We start from the raw sequence: 23,100 nt of genomic DNA, 5'->3' as shown, positions 1-23,100 counted from the left end.
ATATCCAGGGATCTTTTGGAAATCACCATCAGGAATTTTTTAGGCTTATGCTGGAAATTTTTCCAGAATTTTTTGTCAAGAATTTTGAGAAACTTACAGAATTTCTTTTAGGAATCTATAAGAAACGTTTTTGAAATTGTTGATTTAATTGTTTTCAGTAATTAAGAAAATTACGGGCAGAATTTTTTCAAAATTTCAGAAATCTACCATGAATATCAGAAACTTTCTGTGATATTCACCAGCAACCTTTCAGTCACCTTATTTCATTTTTGCAAATATTCTTTGACACCTGATGAATCCTAACTGGCTTTAGGAAACTCATAACATGACAGAAAAAATCCCCCTTCAATAAAAAACATCAAACATCTATTCTTGAAAGTATGGTTATTTGTTTCCCTTTGTTTGTCTTTGATTTGGAAGGAGTCAAGAGTAAATCGAGTTAGAATTACAGCCAGTATGATTCGTATACTGTAAGTTATGGTCTCCTTGGCAGCTCTGCATTGTGAACACGTCGTTACATCAGCACCGCAGTGAGCAGGATATAAATCTCCCACAATAATATTCCCAGGTTTATAACTCAAAGCTTTCTCTCTTCGGAAACAGATGGTTTATTCAGGCCCTGGAGTATTTACTCTGTGAGCTCGGCTTCATTCATACATTTCTACAATTTATTTCATTCTGTTGGAGGGAAATAACTGCCCACTGTGCAGGTATGAGGCCAGGAATCAGCTCCAGGCTGCAACATTTCCTGCTTTTTCTGTCTTTCTCCATTTGACATGGCGAGACTTGAACTTTTGTTTACACGTTGTGCACATTTAATATGCAGTTTGCCCTTCAAACAGCCTCTACGTTTAATGTTAAAGCATAAACACATTTCTAAAGTGATTTTAAGAGGTCTGACAAACTTCACTTCCTGAAAACATGTTGTTTAAGGCTTGATGAAGGTTTCATATCTCTGCAGAATAAATCTGTAGCAGCCTCTTTAAATCAGCGTCAGTGAGGTGTCAATATTACAAATGCTTTCATGCCCAGTTGTTCACATACAGAGCAGACTCTGGAGGAGAGAGAAGACCTCTCAGTCAATATCTGGGACAAAAGAAGTCTGAATAGTTCACAGAGACAGATGTGGTGAGATAATCTGTGCTGATCAGACGAGGATTGACGTCATCACTCCTCCTTGTCTGTCTCACACTGAGACTTGGAGATTATCCATCGGACACAAACACGTCAATACTCCGTGCCCTCTGTTGAATGGTGTCGACAACCTTAATCTTCTTGGCACTAATTGGCACACGTTTATGGATTTTACTTGTGCTGTTTTTAAAGTTCGAGCTACCACAAAATGTATCGCAAAAATGTTTTGTAGAGTCACAAAATAAAACATTCAGAGTGATCGGACAAACACAGCTTGAACTTTAAGCAGTCATAACACTGCTAAAATCATTCCTTACATTTTTTTTTTTTCACGTTTAAGAAAACATCCTTTTCGTTGATTTATTGGATTGGAAAGCTGAAGAGAAGCAGGAACTATCAGGAAGAGAGATTGGGGGATGACGTGTTTGGAAGTTTAAGTTCCAGGTCAGAGCAGAGCCAACAACCAGTGTGTCGAGGAGTTTGCCTCTTTACGCAGGATGCTTGCTCCACTGACTACAACAAACAGTACGAGCAGCCTTTTCAAAACACTGAGTTTCATGTAACTTGTTTGAACAAGGAAGAATGGCCCAAAGAACATTTCTTGATATAGATCCACTTCAGGGACAAGATGTGATCGCATGCCGACCTTGAAACAAGTGGCACAGGTTGTTTGACTGTTGGTGAGAAATACGATTGGCCTAATGGAGTCGTAAAGTTTGTAGTGGATCTGAATCACACGATCGTTAGTGGGAGAAGCTTTCTATAAAATAGTTGAATTCTTTCTAAAGTTTAAGGATTAGAACAGATGCTTGAACACAAACCCCACGTCCGAGTGTTTGAAGCTCGCTGAAGGAAACGTGATGGCGTGCAGAGGAGTAGAACACCACTGTGGACTCTGTAAAGGATACCGAGCTCTGAAGAGGGCTGCAGAGACTGCGTGGACAAGAAGATCTTAACGTGCTTGAGTAGCAGCGTCAGATTGTTCACGGCATCGTCTTTTAGTATCTTCAGGGAGCGGCCATACCTGTCGAGAATAAAAGATCAAAAGACAATCTGTAGGTCTGTGACGTGAGGCCTCATGCTGCTGTTCTTTAGATCTTCATCTAAAGGGAAAGATGTAACACAGAAAGCAAGACATGCAGAAGCACTCATCAAAATTCAATGTAGAAAGTCCAGTGTGGTCAGCTTTAACTCAGCGAGCCTGACACTTGTAAGTCAAGGATTAATTATAAATTCATGTCCAACCACTTTAAATCCTATAAGACCCGCTGCTCTGCGGATAACGCTCACACAATGTTCTGTTGATTCCCCAAAAAATGCAAACAGAGCACTCGCTTTTTTTTTTCTTTCCCCTGAAACTTTTCAGCTCCCTTCAGGGGCGGGTGTCGAGCAAAAGAGTTATAACCGCTATGCAGTGCAGCGGCGGGGTGTCATTAAAGAAAGATATGAGCAGTGTGAGAACAGTTACTCAAGTCAGAGGGCTTACGAGAAAAAAAAAAAAAAAAAAAAAAAAGGGATACAGAGCGGGCCGAGTGTTAAGCACACTGGCATCATTAGAGTGAAAACGGAGCAGCAGGAGGACGTTTACAGACGAAGACGGAGAGAGAAGTTTGCAGCTCATGAAGGAGCAGATTGTGATCTGTCGTCATATTTATCTGATGCATTCAGTCACTGCAAAAGTCCATCTCATCTCCGGCTCCCAGCTACTCTTAAAGGAGGCGTCTTTCCCGGCTCAGGCGATCCACTTACTGAATTAGAAAACAGAGCATGTTTTAAACTTCTCTCCATGTGGCTACACTGTCCCAGCGGTGTCTTTGTTTGTTTATCGTCTGTGCACATTTCCAGCTTCAGAAGGAACCAGTAACCCCTCTGAGACTCGGAGGGAAGGAAGGTTAAAAAGTGCACAGAGATCATGCAGACAACATTTCAAACACACTGTAGTGGCAATCGGGAAACTCAAAAATTTGCCACTGAAGGGAATTTAAACCATTTCCAACTCGTGAAGAAATGACAGATGTTTGTCCGGTTTTGATTATTCAGTTGAAAACATAATAAAAAAGAACACCAACAAACAAGACGGTGTGTGCTCAGTAAATCAAAAACTATCAACAGGAAAACAAAACACTTCTAACCATACAAGCTCACGGTTGAAAAACTGTGTGTCTTTCCTCCTGATTCCCACCACCATTCACCTGTGCTCCCCTTTTCCTCCCTACCTCTGACTTCAATCATCCCCTATGCCCAGGTGTGCAATCGACCCGGCAGCAGACGCAACGCCCATGTGCATTCACCTGCCCAAACACACCCAGAACAAATTGGCGACAACACACACACATTTGATTTGACTCAATAAAAAAGGATCAATAAAGTTTTCTGCTTCTGTCCACGAGGAGTTTGAGATCTGATCCGAAATAAATACATTATTAATGCTTTATATTTAAAAAATAATCTTTTTAAAAAGGATTCCAGACTTTTCTTTAAAGTGACTGCTGATAAGGAGGACACGCCTCCATACATGTCTGCTGATAATGAGTCCTGTCAGTTGTTTCCTGCAGAACTTGACTTCACTTTTCTCATGCTTTCCCTCTTATATCTTCTATCTCATCATTTCAAGATAACAAGATAACTGTCCAGTGATCGGAGGCTGCTCGCTGTGATAATTCAGACCGCCACATGCCATGCTGCCATTGTCCCCATTGCTCTTGCAATTCTTTGGTGATGACGTGAATGAATCTGCTGAACACGACCTCCGATCATTCATGATCCTGAGAAAAAAAGAATTAAAAAAAAAAATTATTCAATCCTCACTGACTGCATCGCATGAATAAACCTTCTTTCTCAAACTCAACTGCGACAAATCAGAAGTCGTCATCATCAACAACTTCTCCCTCACCATCGATGGCTCTACTGTGCTCCCTTCCCTCCACATCCGCAACCTCGGTGCCAACCCTCTCATTCGACAATCACATTAAACCCATCACCAGAACAGCCTTCTTTCAATTATGCAACATCGCCCGCCTCCGCCCAGCCCTCTCATTTACAGCTGCAGAGACTCTGACCCACGCATTCATCACCTCCAGACTCCACCACAGCCTCCTCACACACTCCCACACCAGAGACCACATCGCCCCCGTCCTTCACAACCTCCCCCATTCCCCAGCGTATCAACTTCAAACTCCTCATGCTGGCGTACGAAGCCCTCATAACCTGGCGCCCCCCCCCCCTCCCTGTCTGAACTCCTCCGGCAGCGCAGCCTCAGATCTGCCGCTGCAGACCTCCTGTCCCCCCCTCCTGCACTACAAACCATCAGTCCTGGAGGGGGACAAGGCCTTCTCCCACCCTCTGAAACTCCCTCCCAAAAAACATGAGCCTCCCCCACACTCACCTCCTTCGACAAATCTCGAACAATCACCTCTTTAACATCGCCTACTGAAACTCCCGTCCTTCCTCCTTACACGGATTGTTTTTTATTTTGTTTATTGATTTTTTAAAGTGTTTAAAGCAGCACATAAAACAAATGTATTATTATCATTATGATCAAAAACAATGTGCAGTATGTTTACAGAGTGGATACTGCAGTTACTAATACCATATCATTATACAGTAATGAAGCTTGATTGCACAAGCTGCAGGTTTCCCTTCCCAGGGTGCCGCTGTAAGGAGTCTGATCCAATAAGAAGCCGTGAAAAGAATAAAAGAAGAAACACTTCCTGCACATACCTGAGACAGGTGTCGACTCCCAGCTGCTCCACGGATGATAACACGGCACTCCTCACAGTCTGCTCTTCTGCTGCAAAATGAAGAGATTAAAATAGAACGTCAACGAAGCACGAGGCAACGCGGCGAGAAAGAAAGAAAGAAAGAAAGGAGCTCGTGGAACAGGAAACATGACAAAGCACGATATCTTTCTACTCTCTGGGCGCCACGATGACGAATGTGAAGTTTGACGGCTGCTGTTTGGCTTTTAATTGTCATGTTTGTGAGACAGCCCGGCATCAAGGTGACTCAGGTGATTTCAGTAACAGTCAGACCTGGGTGATTTAGCACTTAGACGGTTTACAGCAGCAGAGTCATAACTCGTGATTTTTTAGGTGTTTTTTTTTTTTTTCCTTTCGGGAGAGAATTGCAGGGTAAAAATGTTGAGCCTTGTGAGAAAGCTCTTTATCGCCGGACTTTATCTTTATCTGTTGGACCAGATAGAACAGCAGCCTCGATGAAAATACTGGAGCAGAGCAGCTTTAGATCCACAGGCAACAGCTTTGTAGACATCGCAGAGCTATCACTCTCGCCAGCATGCTCTCATGGGCTCTTACTTTGCTCCATTAAGTGTCCAGAATCATAAAAAATATATTACTTTTTGGAGTTACAGTTGTAATCGTGTGGAGGGGAACGATGAATGAAGCAATAAACGTCGGGAGGAGGACGAGTATTTTGTCTCTTCTGCTTCTCAGCTTTTTGGGGGGGAAAAAGGATCTTATTACATTTCAGCTAATGGATCCCCCTTCTTCCCGACACTTTTCGGCGATGATGATGAGTTTTCAACAATTAATACGGACAGTATTATCCAGCGACATAAGTGGCAGGGAAAAACTCGACAATCCAATTTACGGGCTAATGGTGCAGAAATGTGCAGAGGGGAAATGATAATCCGGATATCTGAGCGATAATTCGACATTGTTGCCGTTTTAAAAATCACAGCCGAGTTCTGCGGATTAATCACAAGGCCATCAAATCTTGTGATAATTGAGAGAAAATGGCTTGTGATGAGCAGCAGCAGTGCCAGGACAACGAGCGCTGCATTCCCTCGCTCGCCCTTCTCCCCTCACATATTAACATCTCTAAAAACCTCTCGCTGATGGCAATTACCGCCTAATGGAGATGAATGCTCTCTTGTTGATTTTATCCCCCCCCCTGACTCTTCGTTATTGAGTCGCTGGTGTCTATTTTACAGTTTGTAATAACTTTAATTCAACCATTTAAATGTAATTTAAAAAGAGCGAATGCTGAAAGAAGGCACATGCTATTCATCTCTGACAACAGTCGTGACAATCTGTTCTTAATTGCAAATCTAAGCGACTGTGGAAGTCGTGAAGAGTAATCTCGAGGATCTGCGTTCTGTCTCAGAGTCGCCTCTGTTCCCAGAATCCTTCAAATCCTCGCTGCTTCAGGGAAATGAAAACAAAAGTACGAAATGAAAGAGGCCTGGAGGGTTTTAGAGGATTTGGTGAGGGACTCATTATGATGAGACACATTAAGGGAGAAATCCTTTAAGAGGAGCGTGCAACATTTTAAAAAAGAGCTTGTTCATTTTTTTTTTTTTTTGGGCATGTGGCACTTCAACAAATGTGTGAAGCCTTTAAAAGAATTCTGAAATTGAGATTTTTTTTTCTAGGGTGTGGAACGACAAATCAGAAAATGTTGCTCTTAAGCTCATCTTCGAGGCCATAATGGATTCAAACTTTAAAGAATCGAAACATCAGCAGTCCCATAACCGAGTGAACTTCCTCTGCTGATGCTGAGATATTGTTCAAATGTTCGGGAAAATTGGATTTTAAATAGAGACTATTTTCCAAATCATTTCCAAGTCAACGATGAACAGTCAAGCTACTTTTAAGTTGCTTAGCTCTTTAGCAATGTTGTGCTTGTCAGGGAAGGATTCATGGAGGATGCAAGGAGTCACAGGAAACTTGAGTCCATTAAAAAAAGAGACTCACATTAACAGCCCCTTTCCTGTGGGACTATTTTTCAACCACATCACAGCCCTGTATTCTTACACATGAAGTGCACGGTATCAGATAAGCTAGCGGGGTCAGTATACAGACTGTGACTATATACCATGTCACAGCTGGCACGACCACGACCACCGGCCACATCACACAGGAGGGAGTGATGCTGCAGGCCTACTGAAAATCAGCTCTGCTCTGATTGGGTGATACAGACGGAGATAATCAGAGCAGCATCTCGACTGCTTTAATAAAAGACTCACACAAGCAGAAATTAATAGCAGAAAGTAGTAAATCAACAACAGATGATTGATTTAACTCAACTTCTTCCACGACTTCACTGAAACCAGACTGTTGCCAAGCAACCCAAACATTCCAGTCTGCTGCTCCTCTGCGTGGTGTCCATGGTAACCACAGAGCAGCTTGGGGATAGGATCACTTTTATTCTAAAGAAATACATTTTATAATAAAAAGCAGTGAGATTACAGTTATGCTGTGGGCTTCTGCGATGTGAGGTGGATTTAATATGGACAAACACACTGCCAGCTGTTAATGTAGTGCCTGTGGAGGAGGAGGGATACATATAGACTGGTGTAGTAATGACGTATTTTTGTAGGCCAACCCGAAAAAATGGCGCCGGTGGTTCCTATGAAAATTCGCCTATGGGATTTTTGCATTGGATTTTGGATCATTGCAGAAAATAAGCTCTGTGTCAAACACACGTTTCTGATGCGTTGCTGTTTTGTACAGCGGGATAATCTTTACAGATGAACATCATTTATAGGAAGTTTGAAGAGTTAATGCAGCCCAGAGAAGTAAAAAACTAACGTTATGCTACAAGCTAACTACACCGCGTTTGTAATGACGTCATATTAACCTAATATTTGCAAGAACACTGAAAAACATGACTATAGGCTGTAAGGTGGATTGGGCAGAGAGTTCCCGGCGTGATGACGTTTAATGACTGTGACAACCACTGTAGTTTCAGTTAGCTACTCGTTAGCAACCACCGTTTAAAGTTCGCGTAAAAACTTTAAAATTCACAAGTGGGGTCTTAGCTAACGTAGTTTAGCTCGTCTAACAAAACGTCAACATCTCTTCAGCTTGTGTTAACCACAGATCTTATTTCAGGCGTCTAAACACAAACCCATTCAAAATCCACTTTGACTTTTAGAGGTTAGAACTACAACGCTAAAATGCTAACTCACTTCCTGGTTTTAGGATTCAAAACTACACCAGTCTATTGTGAAGAGTCCCCGGTGATTTTGTTCTCCTATGTCATCACACATGGATTTCCCTTTTGTCCAATCAGATTGCTAGTTTGGGACAAACCAGTGTATAATGTGGCTGCTCCTTTACGATGACAGGGTGCAATCGTTTTTAAAGTATGTCAGTGTCATAATGCCTCTTACTGTTGCTGCTGCACACAGCAGGGGAAGTAAGGCAATACCTGCGCTTATTTCTTTTCTTTTCAACTTTTTTTTTACCCGTCTGGCTCTTCAGGATGAAAGAGAAGTTGCCGTCGTGAAACCAGGTAGAAAGTGCTGATAGCATCTATTTAAATAACGGCTCGCTCGAGAGGGCTCGGGTCGCCGTTTGAGCTATCAAGATGGAACTGTCAGCATTTAAAGCTGCTCTCTCTTTGTTTTCGCAGCCACCCAATTTCGTCAGGCAGCTGAAATAAACAAGATTGCTGGACAGCTGCCTCGATGAGTCAGGGCCGTGAAGTGTGAGGAGATACGACTCACAACAGTGAACCGACAGAGGTTAATACTCGCCAAATGAGTCGGCTCTCTCCGCACAATGGGAGCACTCAGGGAGGACAGAGTAGCTGGGACTGTAGTCAGCGTCAATCAAACGCTTAGAGGTGCCTACAACACACGCACACACGCACACACACACACACACACACACGTAACCGGCAGATTGCACAATTCAACAGCAGCCGTGACAGCTGCCTGGTCTCCTCAGAGGCTATTTTGCGGGAGGAATATTAGAGGTAAAATGGAAAAGGTGGTTGTGTGAGAGTGAGTGAGTGTGTGTGTGTGTGTGTGTGTGTGTGTGTGTGCGTACATGTGTGTGTGTGTTTGAGAGAGAGAGAATGAAATGACACCAGAGTAGCTTCATCTCAGAGCAATAAAGACATGTAGAGGCGTAGGCTAATACGGCTGTTTCATAACTGATCCTTGGTTCGGTGCAGGAACAGAGAGCATCACAGCAGCAGCCTTTTTATTTAATTGTACTGAGCGGAGGATTCGATGCCAAGTCGTAACGCTCAGATGAAACTATACCTGATACAAGATTTTAAAGTGCCCTTGTTGGAGATGATTTATCATAAATCCCAACACATGAGATGAATCATCTTCCCTTCGATACAGTGATCTGAAGTCCATTAAAGTTCACTTCTTGTCCGGTCTCCTGTTTGAGCTAACGTGAGCAGATGAGTTCATTTTGTACAGTTTGTGACTTGAAGTCTGATTTCACTTTCATCTGCTCGAGAGAGAAATTTCCTCGCCACTTGCACTGAATCGGATTTACAAGATGATAGCCAATCAACGCCAAGGGAACCATTTATACAGGCGCGAAGTGAAAAAAGAAAAGAAAAAAGGAATACAGGCTGAGGCCTGAGTTTGAGGAACATCTTGCTGCTAATAAAACCAGTGTTTGTATATTTATAGTTGTGTGGTTTAGGATTAAAGGTAGAATAATGAAAGCTTCAGAGTCGATCTCTTCAGTGCACCACTTCCCCTCCTCCTCTCCCTCCCCTTCATTAGTCCTCCGACCGACTGATCTCCGTTCACTTCTTCAGCACTAAGGTGATTGGGTCGATTAAGACGACGTGTGTGTTCGTATTCCTTTGAAGTATGTCGTACTGTTACCACAAATGGAGAGGAAATATACATCACTAAATCCATCTGTCCATCATTTATACCGCTTTTCCCCGTTTGGGGCCGATGCCAGGTATTATTGTTTATTGATTCTGCTCCCAGGTGAGTTTGGATATAGCAACAACCTGCAATCATCTTATTGGCGTTAGAGACGGGATCAAAAGAGCCAGCGAGTGACAACAACCCTGTATGTGTGTGTGTGTGTGTGTGTGCGCACGTCTGACACTGTGTGTAGGTAGAGCGCAGTGCTCTCTCATCTGAGCTGATATGCAATGTGAATCCTGAAACGGGGACACCACTTTTACAAACTGAAGCGTCTTACAGCGGAACGACAGCGTCTGTGCTTCCTCCCCTCCTTTGCTTAAAGCATTGGCAGCTTCATTATTATAATAATTGCACTCATCGAAGCCCGCAGATTGCACAAGGATCAAAATAATATTTGAGCAGGGACTCTGATTATTTCATCACATTGATTCAATTAAAATGTCATTTTCATCATTTCCAGTCTCAACTTGATTTTAAACATTCAGTACAGAGACGTCTCAATGTTGAACTAATATGGCAGGTGTGATGTTAAACTTAATTAAGGTTGAAAAATGATCAGGGAACACTGGTGCAGGTGGTAGAGATTTATTTTGCTGTAATTAAAATGTTGGGAAAGAGGTGACAAACAGGATGTAAAAACTGTTTAAACTTGATTTTAAAATGTAAAAAAAAAAAAATAGGAGTAATGTGTGATTAGCATTTCATTAGTCTGAGTTTGAAAGGCTTTTTAGGTGTTCACTAATTAGCAGTTTTTATTCAGATGTTTCATTGCCCTCAGCCTGATCAGGTTGTTTGGCCCACTGGCGACCAATCACCTCCTGAAAATCTCTCAACTCGTCTGATAAGGGGAACAAATCACATTTTCACCTGAGGTAAAACACTGCTCTAAAAATGAGGAGGAACTTCTCTCTGTCTTTGCCCCTGTTTGCAAGTCTACATGGATGCCCCTGACTTCCATATCAGGTTTAAATGTGGAGTTAACTAAGACGTCTTAATGATAGCCTGAATTTCTTTTTCTTTGGTGTTACCACTATCATCTCCGTCTTGGTTTCAGTCTGGTTGTCAGAATGTGGATTTTCACTGAGTTTTCAGAGGCGGGGGTTCACTTCACTGCTCTGTGGATCAATGCCCTTTAGTTATTTTTCCTTTGGCTAAATTGTTAAGAAGAAAACACAATGTGTTTGCACTTCTTCACTGACCTTTGTACTGAGGCGGAGAGAAGAAGCACTCTGTGGCAGAGCTGGATAGATGAGCTACAGCCGTCTCCAGAAGGTCAGCCAGCGCTGAGCAGAAAAAAAACAAACAAACAGAGAGAGAGATGAGATTAACGCTCGGACAGCTGCAATAAAGCTTGAGTTCAAAGTTAATCCAATTTATCAATACATCCGTTTTGCCAGGATAGCTGTTAATAGAAGAAGGGGGATCACTTCATGTTCAGTGTGTTACGTGAAGCAGCCCATTTACACTGTAAGTGACCCAGAAAGAAACCCTGGCTGTGAATCATACATGTTTAATGAAACAATCTCAGAGTCGCTGGCATCAAAAGGGAAATGATTCACTTGTCATCGAGATAGGTCAGAAATGAAGCGGTGAGGCAGAGGAACTCCTCCGCAGTCACTGAGGAGCTTATTACACAAATCAAAGGGAATCACTCTGCAATGAGGCAACAACATATGGAAAACATATCGTTCTTTTTTTTTAATATTCAGACGCGCATGAACACATTTGTTTGACTTGTAAACGTCTTCAGCAGAGAGAAATGCAGCGCTGCAAAGCACCGTGTTGGAATGGGTTTTGAAGCATGTACATGTTGGACTCCTCAAATCAATCTTCAAACTGTGACTGCCATAAATAAATATACACCCGCCATCCAGGTTATCACGTGGGAACAGTCCAGTACAATCCCATCAAACAGCTCCTCTATGAATGCTTCCTTTGAATTAGATTAACTTTCACTGTTTGGTGACACTGTCACAAACATCGAATACTGAGGTTTAAGATTAAAATGATTAGATTCTGTCACAATTCGTGAGTTTTAATTTGGGGATAATTGTCATCACAGGCATTCAGATGTCAGAAGAAGAACACTGACTATAGTTTAAAAACATCGTTTAAGCAATTTAAAAAAAAACATTTTTTTAAAAATACTAAAGGGGTTTCAGTTCAAGACCTGGTGCTGTCCAAAATACAGAAGTTGTTCTGGTACCTGGAGAGCCCTGCCAGGGTGTCCTTGAGCAAGATACCAAACCCCAAAACTGCTCTGGTGCGCTTCCTGCATGGCAGTGTGTAGCAGGTCCTGTTTGTGCTTGTGTGAGTGTAAAACCCGATTTTCAAAAAAATTCAATAATGATTGACTTTCATACCGACTGCTTTCTCTCTATAAGCATATCTTTGCGAGATTTTTTTGCATTGCCATGATGAGCGGAAAGTCATTTTAAAACGCTACATGCCTCGGTAAAAGCAGTCAGCATGCAACGAGGAGACAGATGAGAAAACAATAAGGTTTGATGCTATAGCTGTTTATTCGATCAAAAAAAACAACGAGAGATTAGCAGAAAAAAAAAAAAACACAACCTAATAATTTTTGACCAAAGGGCTTAGGCTGAAGTTTAACTTTTTATGCCTCGTCCTGTGAAGTTTCTTCGATGTATACACTTGAATATAAAGAAACCTAAAAAGAAAGAAGAAGAAGAACAGCCGATAATTCTAACATTTATAGGAATACCATCAATACACTCGATTCATTCCTGTAATCGATGTTTCTCAGAAATGATACATGTAAGCTGTCTCAGCTGTGATCACATTGCAACGCATCTGATCGACGAGCGACTGAGGCAGCACAATCAAGCATCAATAAAGCTGACGAGACGGTGAAGTATTGAACAGGCTCCTCTAATCAGGAGGGTTTAGATGAAGCGATATGACACTTTATCATCGCTGCATGGATGACACAAGAGCCAATCACAGCGCCTTCATGCACACACTCAAAAAACCCCCTGAAAAAGTAGGATCAAGTCTCTAAATGTTGCAGCGTTCTTCATGGCGTGTTTCTTAAAAAGCGGGCTGTGTGTGGTTAATTATATTCCACTTGTACATGCAGAGTGGAGCTGAGCAGATAATACATCTTGATGATGTTCTTCCAGCAAAAAAAGAAAAAATCCCCTCAAAAGGGGCCGAGTGCAACGGCGTGCTGATGAAGGGAAGCAATCACACCACGGCGTGTGCATTAATGGGTAAGACCGTGAGCGCTCGTTCCAAAGTATTTCAAGTCCTCGGAGCACGGCCGTGTACTCCCACCACTAAAAAGTAGGCGTAGGCGGCATTTCATAGTGGATGTCAATGACAGTGCAGGAGGAGTTCGTAAAAGGTTCACGGACGTTGTATGGATGTGATCTCAGTGTGGAGGCGTGCGTGCGTGCGTGCGTGCGTGCGTGCGTGCGTGCGTGCGTGCGTGGGGCACAAAAGGAGACATCAGCAGATAATGTAGTGAAGTACAGAATCCACACTGCAGCACGGTGAAGATCTGAATCTGTTTTTCATGCCGTCACTTCTTCAAAAATCGTCAACATATTTATTTCGTTGGGAGCCAATCAGAAAGTTGCATCTTAAAAAACTTAAAGTCACTCTTGACTGATTGACACATTCGACTTCGTGTGCACATTCTTCACCATAAACGTGAATTCACAAGGATGTGTGTGTGCTGCGGGTGACACAGGTTTGAGTGAAGCGTCTTTACCCTCTCCAGTGAAGACGTCGGGTTTGGAGGTCATGACTTTGCAGTACAGTCTCCGACAGTCCTCCATCCAGCTCGCTCTTTTCTTGGAGTCTTTAGAGGAGGCCAGAAAAGCAGCGACCTCAGAGTCTACATGATGCGGGGGGGGGGATAACAGGAGGTTAAAACAATCACAGTAAAGAACCCGTTATGATTGGAAACTTGAACCTCTTATCTCTCACCGTGTGCCTTATAGTCGCTCTTTGGTGGGTCCAAAGTGTAGCAGGGAGGTGGAGGGTAGCTTGAAAACATGGGCCAGGGGTAAGGATCTCCTCCCTGCAACGACATTAAACGACCATCACAACAAAGTGCATCTTTTATTAGTACATACACATTTGTGTTGTGTCTGCTGTAGAAGTGTTTCTGTGTCTCTTTCATCGTATTATTTGTTTTTCACATAATGTCGGATTTCCCTGATTAGATCGTTTCTGTGGCAGTTTATGGACCTGCAGGGTTATTGATGTGTCATTTTGTCGGTGTCTGTTGTTGTAGATGTCGTCCTTAAGCAGCAGAATGAAAACAAAACCAACTGCTGTTTGGCCACATCTCTAACCCCCCCCCCCCCAAAGTGTGCTGCACGGAGGAGCTACTTCCTGCTTTCTTGATGTGTAAAATGCCACAAATTATCCCTTTAAAATAGTCCGAAGACATTCAGCGGCGATTCTAAAGTCTGGTGGGGCCCTATGCGGAAATCATTTTGGGCCCCTCCTGCGTTCTGCCAGATTCCCTCTCGTTTTTCCTTTGGTCTTCAAAGTGAAGACAACGAGAGTTAGTGAAGTCAGGTGGGGCGCCCTCAGGGAGGTTTCCGACAGTCGTTGCAAAATGTGTACTTTGTGGGCCTTTGCTTTGGTTGAAAGTTTGTGAGCCCTCAGGGGCCCCCTAATGGTCTGGGGCCCCCAGGCAGTTGCCTGCCTTAACTGTTGACAAGCAGCGCCTCTGATGACGTCACTTAAGATCACCTAAGTGATCAAGGTGGAGCAATTCAAGAGTGAACATGCCAAACTGATCAAGTTGCGTTTAGTCGTATTGTCATGCCTTGAATCTTTCCGTTCCCCCCTCGCTTGCTTCCTTTCTTTGTCGCAGACTCATCACGCTCGTCCTATCTCACATTTGAAGAGTCATAGCTCAGCATGCTGCAGAAGAATAATGTGCTCTAAATGTTGACGGGCTTTGGGGAGCAGGCCTCTTTATCCAATTGTCTGTGCAATCTGCTCATGATAATCCCTGCTGGTGTTTGAGTGTGCCACTCAGGTGACAGTGCAGGATCACCTCCGTGTGGGTAAAGCTCTGGTGATTGTGTAGCATCCTCTGGGACTCACCGCATGAGCTGATTATTCTGCATTCAACATGATTTGAGGTATTTGGATTTAGACGCTCATCCTTGAAGGAAATACTGACAATAAAAGAAAGAAAGAATTCATTCATTCTACCTTTTGAAGCTGGTTTTATGAATTTTCACTTCCAACATTATGGTCTTTACCACGGTTCTTTGTGTCATCAATAGAATTCATGTGGATAGCAGTGAAAATATAAAATCGTTTGACGTTATTTCTCTTCAGTTCTATGACATGTGGGCTGCTAAAACACGTCTTCATTTGCCCTTTAAAACAAAACGTGAATATAAAAACGGGATATCATTCAATTTCTCTTCTTTTTCACGTCATAGTTCCACTTGATGATCAGGATCATGACCTTGGTAGCTGCGTTCCTGCACGCTGCCAAGGATTGACTGTATGATCATAATGTCTTGAATGAGATTTTATGTACAGATGTGCATAATATATTATTTTTATAAAAACGTCTCTTTAGAGTCTTCTAAATATCTAAATATCAGCTGCAGCCAGAAAGGATTAGATCTTCTTGTAGACAGTACTTTTTTAAATTTTTGTTTTAACAATAATCGCAGTTTTCAGAATGAAACCAACGTTCTCTCCGGGGAGTCGATAGCCTCGTGGTTAGTGCGTGCCCCCCATGTACAGAGGGTACAGATCCCACCTGTGGCTCCCCTCTCTCTCTCTCTCTCTCTTTCCCCAGTTTATGGCCTTATTCACTTTCCTGTCTTTGAAATAAAGGCTCAAAAAATAACTCCTCAGACACACCTCCTTCATCGGGGGGAGTTGACCCCCCCACACCGCCCTGCTCCTGTCCAGCTTCACTACCAGCGTTCTGCGAGGCAGCAGCAGACGAGTGCTAATAAACATCTTAAATAAGATTCTGTGATCAATTTTAAAAACCCGACGCGCACCTTGAAGTTGTTCCCGTTGTTATACGATTGTCTTTTTATCCCACTGAGAGTTTTTTCTTTAGTTTGGAAAGTCTGATTGTTGTCCTTTCGTTGACCTCTTGCGACGACACTCTGACATCAAAAACAGCATCCATGAGTGGGCGGGGCTGACTCTGTCCTCACCCCACGTTGGAGCGAAACAACAACAAGCTGACTTTAGGAGGCCATTACTCCACAGTGTGTATCTATATATATATATATATATATATATACATAAGGCACATTTTATTTTCTTCATATTTTGCATTTAACATGATTATTTCTCATCATTTCTCCCCAGAGGGGAAAATGATGTTTTCCATTTATTTTATGAATTCTTATGATCTCGAACAGTAAACAGCTTCCTCCTCTCTGTATTCCAAATAAATCAGAGTGTTTTTTTTTTAAAATAAGCCGTCTGGTGCAACATGAAGGAAACCCTTTACTGAACTCATTTACACTCCCACTTTTAGAAATCTGGCTCGCACCCTTTCCTTGACCTCAGAGTCAATGAGCGTCTTGTTTTGTTGCGGTGTAAACAACAGCTAAATAATTGTTATCTGTCCCAAAACACGCTGGGTGAGAGAGGCTGCAGGCTTCACACAGAACATGAAGCACAAACTGAACATAGAAACAGACCATCTGGTTTGTGGAGTTATCCTGTAACCTGAACCTAAAATGTAATAACATAATAATAATCATGTAAAATGTTTTGGGCTCAGTATTTTGTTACATTATCGACCAGCTACAACATTTTGGGTTTTAGTACATTTGGGGCTCCAACATGGCCGATCCGAGATGATTGAGCAGCATCACTTTGGTCACTAGTCTTTATTTTATTTTTTTTTAGGAAAAAGCTGCTGACTCTACCTTTAAAGGACAAATATCCAATAAACAGTGACGTGGGTTCAAAGCTATTTATGACACTTAAGAAGATACCATTTCACTTAAAGATGGGGGCATAATATGTGTGCACCACCGCCTGACAGAACTGTTGATGTTATATTGGTTGGTAGAAAATGATGCTCTCTGCATTGACAGCCATTTTTACAAGCAGTTGGTTCCACCTGGAACATCTTGTGATGTCATGTTTATCTGGACTGGCGGGTGAATGTGGCGTTTAATAAGTATGAGATATTTGGGACTAAGATCGGATGAATACACTCAGAGATGAAAGAAGAAGAAGAGAACAGCTGACCTCTTGCAGAGCCCGAGGAGGGAGCGTCCTCTCAGACGGACCTCCCACCACGCCGACACGGACCAGAATGTGATTCCTCTCCACGGACAGACTGTCTACGATGAACTCCCTGAGAAGGTGACGCAGAACAGGGAGACGGGATCAGACAAACGTCACTCACGAGTCCAAAGATGTAACTTCTTGTTTAACGGGCACATCAGAAACATGAACAGATACGACGGCCGAAAAAGGGACTTTTGTGGGTACTTGAGCTTCAGACATTTTTTGTGCAAATCTAAATCATTTCTGTGAACATTTTAAAAGGAAAATATAACCTTTGACTTATTTAATGAATCCATTTATTTCAGAGAAATTAAAATGTTAAAAAAACGTTTCTTTTACTTCTGAGTTTAATTCTCTGAGACTTGTTAAAGTTCCATCTCATCTTTATGTGATTTCAGTTCCTGTTTTAAAATGATAATGAGCTGGGTGTGCAGAAAACACACAGTGAGAACACACTTCACAAAAGTCTCCAAGACTTTGGGATTTTTTAAAATAAATTGTTGAGTATTTTGTTTCCTTTCCCTCAAATGTCCCTAATAGGCTGCCATACATGTAAAGGTACTCTGAGAAGGTTATGTCAAAGAGCTTGTTTTTCTAGTCGTTCTGCTTTAATCTCAATAAATATCTTTTTGGAGTTTCATGAAGACAAAAGCTCTGAGAAATATAACACACGTCTTTTTTTGTGGGTGCCATCTTTTTTTTCTTTTTAACAGACTGAGCAAAGGAAATCAATAAAACCAACCAATTAACCAACAGCATCAAAAGTTCCCCAATGAATCCGAGCTCAGATAACTTTCTTTGAGCGTCTTCTAAAAGACGTCGTGACGAGTTTGAAGCGTCCCTGCTGTAAGATCAGATCAGAGAATACTCTACGTCGCTTCAGGGTCCGAGGGTGTCGCCGTTGGTGGATCCTTCTTTGAGCTGAAGCACTTTCAGCTTGAACATTGGTAATAAAGGGGACTACTTGTTTTAAACAATGGTTTTTACCAAGAGCTTGTTTTTCACAAAGTGTCATCTTCGTACATAAAACAGAAAGAGTTAAATCAATGAGAGCTTAAACGGCTGGGCTTTGAATAAAACACGCTGATCTCCATTAAAGTACTTTTGGATTTAAGGGGGTGTCATGGTTTCAATGATTTATTTTTTTTTAAACACCAGAGCACAAAAAGAGAAAAACTGGGAAATAAAAGAAAAAGTCCGATGTGAGAAACGTTGAAGTGAAAAGACGAGGAGGAATGATACGATGATGTGTGTGATGACAGTGGGACGTGAGGAGCAGAGCGGTTAGGACAGGGAGAATAAATGAACACGTCATCTTTCTCCTAAATGCAATGTGAGTTGGCATTTCAGGGCCATTTCCATCCTCACAGCTCTGGCAGCCATTACCAGGAGAGAGGGCCTTTTGAATAGCCACTTTCAGAATTGGCCTTTTTCACTCACTCGCTCGGCTTTATTCCATTTTTATTTGTGACAATGAAAACAAACAAACAATTTCTCATCCTGAGCAATGATTACATTTGAAAGTGTTCTGTCATATCAGCGTGATGTAGAGAGGAGCAGAAAGGCCTCGGCTGAAGCGAGAGAGCGAGGGAGAGAATATGACTGTGTGCATGTTGAGTGCGCTCGACGTGGAAACTCTTAAAAACGTCTGATAAATTCGCCGTCAGTCTAACTGCCTCAAACTTTCCTTTCTAGTAAATCTGCGAAGGCCAATTCCAAGTCCTGGAAGCAGACCGCATCTGTTTGGACTTAAATAAGAGAGCGTGATGGAAGTACAGCTGACCCCATCCTCAACCTGAAGTCAAGTCAGAGAAGTTCAGATCGGAGAAATCAAACAGGACGGTGGATCGAGTAAACCACGTGCAGGAAGCCTCAGACCGGATTTCAACCAGACCACGTCCACTTCAAGGACCGTAGGCTCTGTACACGGGGTGCATGCCTCACCGCTAAGCCAACGCCCGGCTCACAATTCACACATTTTAAACACCTGTGTCCCATTTTCTCCCCACAAGAACCTGATCATTTAAGATCATTTAGTTTAAAACAAATCCAAGAATCAATAAATCCTGTGAGCAACAATGAAGAAAGATTCAGACTGATTGTTTTATTTTATTTAAGTACTTGTTACTTTAGCCTTGTTTCCCATGTTAACTCTTTTTTTTCTAAATGTTCTTGACAATATAAAGCCATTCTGATGTATCTGTCCCTGATTTTAGTCGTGACAGTTTGAGAAAAGCAACATCCAGACGCTTAACGGAGATATTGGTAAGATGCAAAAACTTTGAAGCATGTGACTTGTAAAAACACAAGCTTTCTTTCTTTCTTTCTTTCCTCCTGCTTTGAGAGTTTGAATTCGACAGCTGAGTCTGCGTATAAAACTAAAACAAAGCTGACAGTGATGATTACTCTTCCAAACTTTTTCTCTGAACATTTAAAAACCGTCAAAGAAAGATTTACTTACCAAAGTAAGTCTCCGTTTCCAAACAAATTAAATGTAATTAAATGAAACGTCTGCTAAAAGCCTTTGTTTTTCTTCTTTGTTGTTGACTAATCCCATGAAAACACGAGCCATTAGCTCGTCTCTCAATAACTCCATTTTAATCCATTCAAAAAAAGCTTCAGCTTAATTTCTCTGTCAGCATGAAAGACGATCCAACTTGAAGTTTGAATCACAACAATAACTTTGAGTTTCTTTCTGTTCAGAGGTTTATTGCAGAATATTAATGCAATGAAATAATGAGGCTGGTGGCTCAGCGGTTAGTGTGCGCACCTCATGTACGGAGGCTGCACTCGTTTGAATTCACCCTGTGGCTCTTTTCCTGCATGTCATTCCCCCCTCTCTCTCTCTCTCTCGCTCTCTCTCTGTCTCTCTCTCTCGCTCTATGTCTCTCTCTCTCTCTGATCTCCAACTTTATCCACTGTCCTGTCTCTCAAATAAAGCCCCGAAAAAATGATGTGAAGTGATTTGTTTCTGCATGTTAGAAAGGCTGGAAAACTAATCTCAGTGAATAACAAAAAACTAAACAGACAATGATTTTCTAAAGTCATCGACTTGTTAAATTGTGTTTTATTTTCCAAGCGTGCATTTTTTTATTTTTCAACTTGTCCGTCCTTACCCCTCGCTGGAGTCCGGCTCAGCAGTGACGTCCTCCCTCTGACTCTGCAGCAGCATGGAGCAGATGTTGTACTGGCTCTCCAGCAGCAGGAAGGAGTCCAGATTAGAGCAGAGCACACTGAGCAGTCTGCAGAAACACACACACACACACACACACACACACATCATCAATGAGGACTGGCATTCTGAGATACAGCAGCACAGAGCAGCTCAGACTTTAATGTGGTACACGCGGCACAGCGGGCTAGAACCTGCAGACAAAGACAAAGTCTCCATTTGAATAGCTGGATCAGTCAACAGAGTGTTTCCCCACCAGCTCACTGCTGCCAATTGTAAGCTTTGTTAAGTAGGAGGCCTCGGGGAAAGCTTCACGGCTCATTTTCAATAGCTGGTAATGACACCGGGCTCACGCAGGCTGTTAGGCTCCTGCAGCATTTTCAGATTCGGTGTTTTAACTGGGTTTTGTATGACTCAATACCTGTAGAGAAGAAAGGCCTGTGAAACTCTTTTGATTAAGCATCGGGGGCTTTTTTCACTTCGCCGCGACGACTGCTCGCTGATTTAATGGAAACTTGTTTTCTCGGGTAATTGGAATAAAAGGAAACTTCCGAAGGTGAGGTGGTGACTAACCATGCCAGATAAAGTCCAAATATCCAATTTCACCGTGATGATTCGATACCACGTGTTTCAAACACACAATCTCCATTTCATGTTTCAACCCAGAGCAGCGACAAGAAAGAGAGAGAGAGGATGAGGTGACGCCGTCTTTATTGCACCATGAAGCGCTTCACCCGATGTATGTGTGCACTCAAGACAGTGAGCAGGAGTTTAATTGCGAATACAAGAAAATTATTACGACAACCAGTAGTCCAAAGTCAACTTTCCCCTCCGCCTCATGGGGGTTCGGGTACCAGAGCGTCCACTCATGCTTTATCAGTACCACCGCTACATGTTTGGGGTTAAGAGTGGGCTGGAGCTGATCACAGGGTGAGAGGCGGGGAAGCCCTCGACTTGTCGTCAGTCAATCACAGGACGGATGTGGTGAGGAGTTTACCTTCCACCCTTTCATCGACCCTGCGCATATTAACGATACAGCTGCAGAAACTAGGGTTGCTGCGAAGGTCTGGGTTGTTCGGTCCGCCATCAAATTCCACAGCGGACTTTGAGCATCGTGACCTGCCTGCCCAGAAAAAGTCTACACAGAGACAGACGAGCACAAGAGGACCCGGAGAGGTTCAGTAGTCATCCAATAAGAAAACAGTCTTTGCTTAAGGCTGCTCTGTAGCCATTTTAGTAGCAACGCTTTTTTTTGCTGAAAGCTAATAATATTCATGATAGAAATGTATCGTGCTGCCAGATAGTCAATATGTGGAAGAGAAAAAACAGTCAGTCCTGTGGCTGAAATGTTCTGGGAGGCCTGTGTTACCTCCTGCCAGCTGGTAACGGCTGACTACTCTGGCAGCTCCAAAATATATGGAAAGCCTCCGCCAGCTGCTCTCCACATTTCCTCCAACATAAAAAGCATATAAGTGCTCATTAGAAAGGTCCCGCGTGTGCGACACCTGTGTGCAGCAACCATCAAAACGATCTGCTGATCGTTGAGTGTCGACCTGCTCCGCTCTCCTAACCCCGCTCCTCATTTAGCGGAAATGTTCTTTTGAACAGGTATCCATCTAAGAGGACTCGTCATTAAGCCTGCAGAGATACCAGGTGGACTTTTATCAAATCACCAAGAGCAGGGACAGAAAGCCGAAAGGCCAGGCTCTCGATTTACCGGTCGATCTTCGTTCCTACCCTCACCTATGGTCATGAGCTTTAACCGAAAGAACGAGATCCCGGATACAAGAGGCTGAAATGGGATTCCTCCGTAGGGTGGCTATGCGCACCTTAGAGCTCGGTCACCAGGAAGGAGCTCGGAGTCGAGCCGCTGCTCCTCCACATCGAGAGGAGTCAGCTGAGATGGTTCCGGATGCCCCCTGGACGCCTCCCTAGGGAGGTGTTCCGGGCATGTCCCTCCGGGAGGAGTCCTCAGGGTCGACCCAGGACACACTGGAGAGACTATGTCTCCCGGCTGTATTGGGAACGTCCCACTGGGAGAGCTGGAGGAAGTGTCTGGGGCGAGGGAAGTCAGGGCGTCTCTTCTTAGACCTGGCCCCGGATAAGCAGCAGAAAACGGACGGATGGATGTAAAAAAACAAATCAGCCTAGATTCAGTTTCTACTTTGAACGTGTGTCGTTTATTATTACTGTGATTATAGGCACTTTTACGTTGGACAACATTTTATCCTTCTTCACCATCACGGCTATTACCTTCCCACCAATTTTCCACCATGAAGCTTAACCGTCAGTGGAAAGCACAGAAATGTAAGCGTTATTTTGAAACGTTTGAGCGGCGCCTCCTTCGTGCGTTGCGCTAAATGTCACTTCCATTTCCTCTGCGCTCGCCTCTGCATGTTGTTTGCTGTTTTTATCCTCGTGACACACCATCTCTCTCTCTTTTTCTAAACAGCCGCCTCTGTTCCCCACGTTGCTGGGCAGTAGCTTTGGTTTTCTGTTTGACTGACAGCTCGACTCACTCGTGCTGTCAGCGGCACAGTGAGAGGCTGAGAGTCTGTCAGGCCTTTTGACCTCTCACTGTTGGAAACAAAGCAGCGGGGAACCTTTTCCCTCACCTTCCAGTTTGTCTCCTTGATTGGTTTCTACGATAGACTGAGGTGGAGACTGACTGTCCAATAAGAGGCCTGGCTGTCCTCTGAACGTGTTGCCTCTGGTTACCTGAAGGTTCTTACAACCAAGCTACTCACCTTTCATTTCACTAAACCATCAGAAAGTTACTTTAAACCATGAAGCATTCACAGCCGCCAATCATCAAGAAGGCGGGCCTTATGCAATGCAAGTTAATAAGTAGGGTTTGTGAAAA

General features: G+C 43.0%; 1 protein-coding gene across 3 annotated transcripts in view; it reads right to left on the bottom strand.

Moving 5' to 3' along the window:
• tbc1d32 (TBC1 domain family, member 32) overlaps window positions 1–23,100 on the bottom strand; it is a 60,687-nt gene that overhangs the window by 13,127 nt on the left and 24,460 nt on the right. For 2 of the 3 annotated variants that reach the window (XM_079365315.1, XM_079365316.1), the window contains exons 24-30: window positions 20,182–20,307; window positions 17,024–17,132; window positions 13,745–13,838; window positions 13,527–13,652; window positions 10,990–11,073; window positions 4,855–4,924; window positions 2,043–2,158 (exon numbers count right to left, since the gene is read on the bottom strand). In XM_079365315.1, the coding sequence (XP_079221441.1) occupies window positions 2,043–2,158; window positions 4,855–4,924; window positions 10,990–11,073; window positions 13,527–13,652; window positions 13,745–13,838; window positions 17,024–17,132; window positions 20,182–20,307 (725 nt within the window). Of the gene's footprint in view, window positions 1–2,042; window positions 2,159–2,910; window positions 3,426–4,854; window positions 4,925–10,989; window positions 11,074–13,526; window positions 13,653–13,744; window positions 13,839–17,023; window positions 17,133–20,181; window positions 20,308–23,100 lie in introns of those variants that run through there. The other variant, XM_079365317.1, reaches the window with a different exon arrangement.

The sequence above is a fragment of the Symphodus melops genome (assembly GCF_947650265.1).
Source record: "Symphodus melops genome assembly, chromosome: 1".
Taxonomy (NCBI): domain Eukaryota; kingdom Metazoa; phylum Chordata; class Actinopteri; order Labriformes; family Labridae; genus Symphodus; species Symphodus melops.
The sequence above is the reverse complement of the archived record's forward strand: the minus strand, read 5'-3'. Positions and strand labels throughout refer to the sequence as shown.